The sequence below is a fragment of the Cibotium barometz genome, chromosome 50, assembly GCF_041138505.1.
Source record: "Cibotium barometz isolate CiBa-2024 chromosome 50, ASM4113850v1, whole genome shotgun sequence".
Lineage (NCBI taxonomy): Eukaryota > Viridiplantae > Streptophyta > Polypodiopsida > Cyatheales > Cibotiaceae > Cibotium > Cibotium barometz.
Window position 1 is genome coordinate 36,124,559 of NC_141095.1, and position 9,464 is coordinate 36,134,022.

The following is a 9,464-nucleotide window of genomic DNA, read 5'->3' on the forward strand; positions in this document are numbered from 1 at the left end:
CTACCTTTGAAAGTATTAGGTAAATAATCAATAAGGGGTATTGATTAATACTTGAACAAATTTTGAGTGAAAGAAGATTAGTAAAACGAAAGTTTGTGTAAAAGATATAAAGCGTCTCGACTTAAGTATTGTGATTTAATCGTGTATTAGTACAGTGGTTAGAATGGACTTCGAGATTCGAGAGTCTCCAGGTTGCGGGTTCAGTGCTTGAAAAAAATGTTTTTTTCAACCCTTAAAATTAAAGGCAATGCTTAGGCTTAAACGGGATTTAGACTTGAAAATCACTAGAATCATACAAATGCCGGGATCTATAACTAAAATGTGCAAATTTCAACCCTTAAAATTAAAGGCAAGTCGAATTCCAACCGGGATTTTTAAATTTTAACCAGGAAAATTACACTACTAACTCGGTTATGTGAGCATTTATGTGGGTTCAAATCTCCCTTGGCCAAGGGATGGCAGTTGTATGTATGGGTGATAACATGTGTACTTTCAAGCCAATTTTTTTTAAAAAAAAATTGAGTGAGAGAATATGCAAAAGATTTTTTAAAACAGAGAGAATACGCAAAATTGAAAGAGAATATGCAAAAGATTTTTTAAAACAGAGAGGGAGAGAATACGGAAAGGACTGCTTTTTATATAAAAGTCTGAAGCCTGAAGGTACGCACCAGTCCGTGACTCCGTGGCAACCATTGTGACGAAACACGTAGGCTAAATACGTGCCGTGAGAGCACGAGTACGTGCTTCGCTTACGACGGAGAGAGCGTAGAATCGTCGTTTTTGAAGAGTGAAGGTGCTGCGAGGTTTCCCGAGTTGCTGGGACATTCCACACGTGATGTTTCTGTCGTCCTCTCCGGCAAGATGTTACAAGCCCGCCAATAAAATTTGCGGGTAAAATTTAAAAAAAAAGGTTGTCTGTGAACGCTGTCTACGCCGGCTACAGGCCATCTGGATCAAAATTAAGCTGGTTCACTACGCCAAAGGGTCGAGAAAGCCCACAACGACACCACAGAGTACCTAAAAGGCTCACTCTGCCATTCTACGTACCTGAAAATGAAAAGTCGAGCCCGTGCGAAACTTCGTGGAAGCTCCCATGTCTTGCCTCTTGGATTGGTCTATATAATGACTCCGAGCAGTGCGCCAAAGCCATTGATTTGCTTTCTCTGAGCTTTTGCAACATAATGAGGCGTTCGCTTGCTGGTAAGCTTGCACCGACGTTACTCGCGGTGCAGGAGGAGGCCTTACCGCATCTCGATGTGCTGTGGCACTATGAGTGTGTGGTAAGCCCCCGGTCACCCGCGGCGCCCAAGTCACACTCCCCTCGCTTTGTCGACGCAATGCAGGTGAATGAGGATTCGCACAGATCCTCCACTGCTAGCGCCGGCGTAGGAAGTGATGGGAGTGTGGAGCTGGGCATCAACATGCAAGAAGCAGCTTCCTGTAGAAAGGACGTGGAAAGGCAAGCTCTGCAGAGAGTGTTCAACACGTTCGACGAGGACGGCGACGGAAGAGTGAGCGTTCAAGAGCTGGGCAGAATCTTCGAGAGGCTGGGGATCTCCAAGAGCCAGGAAGCCATCGAGTCCCTGCTGGCAGATTCCAGCAGCCGCCTCAGCAAGGCCCAGGGCCACGTGGACGAAGAGGAGTTCGCGTTGCTGTACGAGGCGGCCTGCGAGCAATTCGACGGAGAATTTGAAGGCGGCAGCTCCTGTGATCTCCATGCTGACGCGGACCGGGACATCCGGGCCGCCTTCCACGTGTTCGACAAGGACCACAACGGCTTCATCTCGCCCAGGGAGCTGCAGGCCGTGCTCTGCTGCCTCGGCTTCCCGCAAGCAAAGGAGCTGGAGGCGTGCGTGGAGATGATCGCGCGGGTGGACGAGAATGGCGACGGACAAGTCGACTTCTTCGAGTTCAAGAAATTGCTCGGCTTGGAAGATCCACTGATGATTCTGAGTTGTGTATAATTCGAGCTAATTAAAGGCTAATTGTAATTCGATAGAATCTTAATTAGCCACTGCCCTCTTCTTAACGAATTTAAATACCGAGTGTATATGTATATATTTTTAATGTAATTATATGTATATGTATATATTTTTTAATGTAATTATAGACCACTAGCTTGTATAGCTTGTAGTAATCTCTGGTCAGTTTATAGTTAATTCACTTGAGCTTACGTTGTAAGCAAGTATCAGCTTGGCTTATAACAATTACAAGACTCTTTATCGCATAGCTTCAATTCGGGATTGCAAAATAGATATTAAAAAAAAAAAACGAAAGGCCTCCTCCGTCTTCATTTGGAGTGCCCGTTTTGCTGAGCTTGTGCCGGATTGCTTGGTTGAATTGAAGGTTCTCTAAGTACTGCCTCTTGTGTGGTATACAATCTCATCTGTACCAGGTGGATGCCATGGATTTGCACATAAAAATCAGCAAACAAAATTCTCTAAGTACTGCCTCTTGTGTGTTATAAGTGTTGTGCTGATCCCCATTAGGCTTTGTAAATTTTGTCTCTCTTAATTAATTCTTGCGCTTGTTGGTTTTTTTTTTAAAAAGTATCAGCTTGGCAAAGCCACGATGATGTGTACATAAGTTCCTTAAATTGTCACTCTTACTCCTAACTTCTAAGATATCTCGTCATTTATCTTACTTGTAGCAACATCATATTAAATAGAAAAAGTGGAGGTAATACCAGCCAAAACCCTCTAAAATAGCCATTAGGTTAATATTAGCCCCTAAGATATCTCGTCATTTATCTTACTTGTAGCAACATTCATATTAAATAGAAAAAGTGGAGGTAATACCAGCCAAAACCCTCTAAAATAGCCATTAGGTTAATATTAGCCCCTATGTTTTTCATTGAACCCTCCCTTACGTGTGCCTCTTGTTCACTACAAGAAATACGGGGTATAGCCACATTTCTATGCGCGAAGAAATCAAAGGATCTAGAGAGTGAAAACATCACGTTTCACTATTATAAACACGGTTAATAATGCGACTATAGTTTCATGTTTGGGCCACGTTACAGTCACGCTTATAATCACATTCACATACCCATGTTTATAACCACAAAACAAAAAAAAAATCACAAAAAAGTTGGGGCAAAATGGGAGAGCTTAATCTCCCCCATTTTGCCCCATTTTTTTTTTAAAAGTTGAATTTAAGTACACATCATGAAGAGCATGAACACATTAAGAAGATAGAGATCTCATAATATTTAAGAGCATAGAAGGACATTTAAGATAGAGATCTCAAACATTTAAGAGTATAGAAGGACATTACATTTAATGTCCAACATACTAAAAGTACATCTACGATAGATATATATACAAGAGGTATATCCTCCTATTAAATAGAAAAAGTGGAAGTAACACTCATGCCTTCCAAAGTGTAGGTATATATACTAAAAGTACATTTATGATAGATATATACGATATATATACAAGAGGTATTATATCCTCATATTAAATAGAAAAAGTGGAAGTAACACTCATGCCTTCCAAAGTGTAGGTAATGGGTTTGAATTTACCAAAGTGCATCTAATATTTTAATCTACCAAAGGGCATCTAATTTCAGTATTCAAACTCACATTCCCACTTGTAGAAACATTCATTTTAAACAGAAAAAGTGGAGGTAACACTCATGCCCCCCAAAGTAGAGGTAATGGGTTTGAATCTACCAAAGGGTACCTTATAATTTCAGTACCCATCCCCTGTCCCCCTCTAGAGGCTCTTGTATGCACTTTGCCATTACCCCCCCCCTTTCTTCAGTAACTCTCACTCAACCCTCCACCCTCACTAGCGCTCTCCAACCCTCCCAAGCTAAATATTAAGTTCAAGGGTATGCATTTAAGAAAGCATAGAATAGGGGATTAATCTATTTCAAAGTGTATTTGAAAACTATTGATATTTGGAAAAATGTAGCTTCATATAAAGATTATAATCTTAGTCCATCTCTAACTTATGGGGTTTTTTTAAACATTTGGTAGATGGACTCAAAAGCACCCATGTATCATTAGGGAAAATTTGGACTCAAATTGGGCCCTTTAAGAATTGCTACACATTCTCTCTCTCTGCAAAAATGGGCTCATGGTAAAATTTTTTACAAATCAACTCATAAGTAAGCGGAGTTTGGACATTTGGAATCTACTCTTCAAGAACTTTCCAATGATATATAGCATGATGGGCAATTTACAAGCCCATACATAACCAACTTTAATGAGTAGTTGTTGTAATTTTTCTTTTGTTCCAATGGCAAATAGCTTCCGACTCATCCCCTCCAGTACATCGCCTCCTCTAGAACGCTATGAGCTCCTCTGATGATAGGGTGAGGAGGTGGGTCCTTGTCTTCATTGAGACATCTTCTGCAGTGTCCTCTAGATCTGTGTGACATGAAGCTGATGAGGCAAATACATACTATGAGAAGAGAGTTCCATGTTGGTGTGGGAATTGTTAAGGCTCTCACTATGACGGACACGACGGAAATGTCGTATCCATGAGCTAGAGTTTGGAAGATGTCATGATGCACTGGTACTAGAGAGACAGGATCAGCCTATGGTAAGTGATATTTCTTTTTTCTAAGCATTTTTCATTGACTCGTTCAAATTCTACATAATCTTGATAGAAAAAGTGATATATAACATGCATCTAGGTACAATCATTATGGCCAAATACAATTGTACATCTTTTTTATGACGATGGCTTTCATGGGCTTGATCGATCTATGCTTCCTCGCACGTGACACAGTCAATCTGTTCTTCAGTTTACAGATGGAGGCACGTGTACACTAATTATCTCTGGGTTCTCAGTCCGAAACGTCTGGCAATCATCCCTTACCTAGTCGCCTACTACCTCTCATAGAGACATATAACCATAGACATTATGGCAGTTGGTTGGGAGCATCACTTTTGGTGATAGAGAAGTTTTCAGCCTTTGGGGTATTCGCTATGTGATCAATCCATCTACAATTGTCAATGGGGGTTGAGGTCTTTTTATTGCACATGATTTACATGTCCCAATTCACTCTAAGGTCACTCTTATGACATTTTGTGGACCTATCTATTTATGGGGTCCATGGCATCAGCTTGCTCACTATATCAGGAGTATGACCACATATGAGCTATGTGCTAGTGCTGCATCCCTCGCTTCTGGAAGAGGCATTGCCCTAATAAATAAGAGAGATTGTATATCAATATTGGCAGACCTTATGCTTAAGGAAATATATCATGGCTAATCAAAAGTAACAAAGGGAGGAATGAAAGAACTAATTATACTTTTTTGGAGCATGACAATGGTCATGAGTAGTGCACATGAGTAGAGATGTGCCTACATACATTGTAGTCAATGCTATTGGATTGTTGCATGATGGTGAGGAGTTGTTAGTAAATTATGGTTGGCATAGGTGACCGCCAGCTCCACATAGAGAATAGATGTATTTGTAGCATTTTTATTGCACATCTTTTGTAACGGGCTTGAATCCATAAAATTCTAGTAGTATATTTACATTTTTCACTTATTATATCTTGTGGCACTGAAGGTCCTGAGTATATTTGAAATAGCATGTGTACATGATGTCAAAATTTGATGACACTTTGCAAATGTATTTACTGGTGCTTTGTTATCACTTGTCTTATTACTTTGTTGGAACTTGTCTTATTATGAATTATTCGGTCTTTATGATTGTCTAATTCAAATTGGATCGTAGGTTCCAGATTATGATAATGTAGAGGATGTGCCCTTATATCATTAAGGTCACTCTCAATTGTCAATAGAGTGTATGCGGGTTCTTAGAGGACAGGATCCTAGTACTTTTCAAAGGTTGAGAGGGTAATAACACCATATTAGTGAATTTGGGAATTTCCCAATTCCCATTTTTGAATACTTAAAAAAGGGGACATGGATAACATGTTTGTAAGTTTCTCAAAACCCTATCATATGACCTGTCGTTGGAAAGCGCTTAAAAAATGGAATCTAAAGAGCTATAAAGCGCTCATTTTGGATTAGTGGTGTTCAAGTTATGGTTAATCCAAACTTTTAACCACGTGTCCCAAACTTGTGGGAAATTCCCATATTCCCCAATATGGTGTTTAATACACATGATAAATAGAGAAACCTAACGATGCAGAGCGTGATGCTGATGGCATGACTGGATTTCTTGATATTGGTTTCAGAGTAATACAGAGATAACAGTGATCCTCATGAAAAAATATCCAAGAAGAAGCACAACAAAGATCTATGAGGGTTCTTCTATGACTAGATTATCTATGATCTTCCTCATCCTGAACCTTCAAGCTCGCTACTATTTGAGCAATGTATCAATTTTAACATTACTAACATAACAAGATCATATACACAGATGCTAAGTGATAGGGTATGTTTACTTTCCTAATAATAAACTGTGTTTGTTCTCAGATTACTTTCTAGTAATATTCTGCCACTCAATAATGCCACCCCCAAAACAAGGAATGAGGCACGAAAGATGATAACGAGTCTTGGACTTATCTACAAAACGATCCATGCATGCATCAATTATTGCATTTTGTATCGAGGAGAGCATAAAAACTCCATTCTCTATCCCAAATTCTGTGCTTCACGTTTTTAGGAGGGAGCAATACTTATTCCTCATTATAAGGTTCTAAGACATTTTCCATTATTCCCACGAATAGAGTACCTATTTTGGAGCCCAGAGTTACCAAAGCTTATGGATTGGGAAGCAAAGAATTTGAGCACAAATGGGATCCTATGCATTCCATCTGATTGTGAAGCCTTCAAGCACATTGATAGAACATGGCCATAGTTTAGTCAAGAATCCCATCATTTAAAACTTGGTGTTAGTCTCAATGGAATCAATCCATTTTTGCATAGATCAAGCAAGTGGTCAAATTGGTCGGTAGTGATGATCAATTAGAACCTACGAGCTACCACCATTCATGTTCATAAAGAAGGAGCATCTAATATTGATTTTACTAATTCTAGGTACATACACAAGCAACATGATTGGAAATTATATCCACTTGATATGTTTACACTAATTCTAGGTACATACACAAGCAACATGATCTAAAATTGTATCCACCCAATATGTTTATACTTCTTGAAAACTTTGATTTGATACAACACTTTGGTGTAGGAAAATGACAAGTCGAAGACATTATTGTGTACCTGGCACCACTCATCGAAGATCTACAACAACAACTTTGGAAAGGGGTAAAAGTTCTTGACATGTCTAAGCATACAAGTGAATACAGCTTTGAGGTTCACGACATTCTAACATGGACTGTTCATGACTACCTATGATTATTCTTCACGTACATGATTAGATTTACTTTGTTTGGATTTGAAAGTAACATGGAATAATAATTGTACTGAGACTTCGGTTGTTCGTAGGTCTATCAACAAAGGGTTACAAGGCATGTCCACCATGCGGGGATTGGCTACAATCAAAATATTGCAAGAATCTCAACAAGAATATATATCTCCGACATGGAAGATTTTTACTTGAAGGACACATATTGTGATCAAAAGAACAAGCAAGACATTTCAATAGAAGGATGGAGAGTGGAGTGTGCCCTATACGAATGAATCCTATGGACTGGTATAGAAAATGGATAATCAGGCCTATTATAGATCCAAATGTAGAGCTCACAAGCGATGAGGAAGATGAGAATTGTTAGAGACACAGAGAGAAAAAATTGATGGCACCTAAGATTTCAATATGGTATATTTTGGAATATTGGAAAGAATTGAAAATCACACATATTCTTGACCCTATGCATATTTTCAAAAATGTGGATACTTGCTTTGGAAACATCTTGTGGGGATATCAAAGATACAGAGGCTCTGCGAGGGTGGATTTAAAGGAAAAAAACTATAAACCATCTTTATGGGGTCTATTGTAAGTCCTAAAATAGGAAAGATGACTTATTGTCATACACCACCCATGGGAGAAAGGACGAGATGAGCACAATCAATGATAGGATGATATCGATACGTAAACCTACAAGCTATGGTGCATCATTGCAAAACATGTTTACCGTGGACGATAAGTCTTTCTGGATTAAAGACACATGACTGGCATAACTTCCTAAAGGTAGGCCATGGCTCTGAATCTTTTTCTTGACATTTGATAATTTGTGTGGATACTAACGTCAAAGGTGGACTATTTGTAGCATATATTGCCACTTGTGAAATTGATGGATGCTTAACCGAGGGAATTTGAGATATCATATACCATTTAGGGTCGCTTGCAATAAGAAGGTACTTCTCCTTCAAAAAGTGTCTAGGGTTCTTCTCTGCAATTAAAGTTAGTTATCTTTTTTTCTCCTTCAAAAAAGTTTCTAGGGTTCTTCGCTACAATTGAAGTTAGTTATTGATTGGTATTTTGTCATTTTCCAAGTGGATCACGTCAAAGGAAATAGACACTCGGGAGATTCCACAAAAAAAGTTGGATTGCATAGAGATCCTATGCTTAATGGAAAAAGAATTTACTGTGTCCTTTTTTGACATCCAAGTCCATGTGCTTATCCACCTTATTGAGGAGATAGAGTTTGTTGAGGAGCTAGAGTTTGTTGGAGCTGTAAGCACACGATGGATGTTTTGGGTTGAAAGATTCATGGGAGTCTTGAAGGGTTTTGTGCATCAGAGGAGGGCAAGGTCCAAAGGATTTATGGTAGAGGGATGATTACATCATAAGTGCATGTACTATCTCTCTAAGTACCTGCAGCTTGTTGATGAGGAGTCTCCCCTATTTGGACGGCAGAAGAATCAAGTAAATTTTTAGAAGAGGTGTTTTGAGGAAAGGGACTCCCAATATGTCTCATCATGAGTGAGATAATTCAAGTATTTTCATGATCTATAATTCAGAGTGTATGTAAAAATGGATCAAAGAGCATGACAAAGAATGGCAACAAAATAGAGGCAACGAGTGACCCCCACCATGTCAAGATATGGATATAAGAGCGAGTAAAAAAGACACAAGAAGAAGGTGTGCAAGTTATGCGTGAGGAGTTTGAGCTCAGTCTCGAGTGTGACAAAGAGGCAACACATAGCATGGCCTACACTTCTAGTATTCTATGGACATTCTTTTGTGATGTTAACATATAGCAGCATGTGGGCCTATGGACAACATATTTGAGACTAAAGGATTGATGATATGCATCTTTCTCAAGACTCGTGTATTGTTGCATCATTTCAACAATAATATTGTGTAAGTTTCCGTGACACAAACCTTGTCGATGCTAGGTCACATTGGGGATCTAGAGAGAACATATGAAGTTAATTATCGTTTTATGAAATAGGTATAGATCAACTAGAAACTGATTCAGTCTCACATGTTGGTGTATTTGGTGCTACTTTGAGAGCATGTTCATCAAGTAATTTTGAAGGTTCACTGGTTCCATACAGAATACAAAAGCAGATATGCTACCATGAAAAGAGAGTCCATGGGTTTTTGGTCTATCGATTCCTCGAGTT

At 39.1% G+C, this 9,464-nt stretch overlaps 1 protein-coding gene across 1 annotated transcript; it reads left to right on the forward strand.

Moving 5' to 3' along the window:
* Positions 1 to 916: 916 nt before the first annotated feature.
* On the forward strand, positions 917 to 2,001 carry LOC147610076 (putative calcium-binding protein CML17). The gene has a single exon (XM_086786949.1). It carries the CDS (start codon positions 1,182 to 1,184, stop codon positions 1,962 to 1,964), a length of 783 nt encoding a protein of 260 aa, XP_086643075.1. The 5' UTR covers positions 917 to 1,181; the 3' UTR covers positions 1,965 to 2,001.
* Positions 2,002 to 9,464: the final 7,463 nt, after the last annotated feature.

Coding starts and splice junctions, on each gene's coding strand:
- LOC147610076 (XM_086786949.1), top strand. CDS start 1,182: ATGAGGCGTTCGCTTGCTGGTAAGCTTGCACCGACGTTACTCGCGGTG.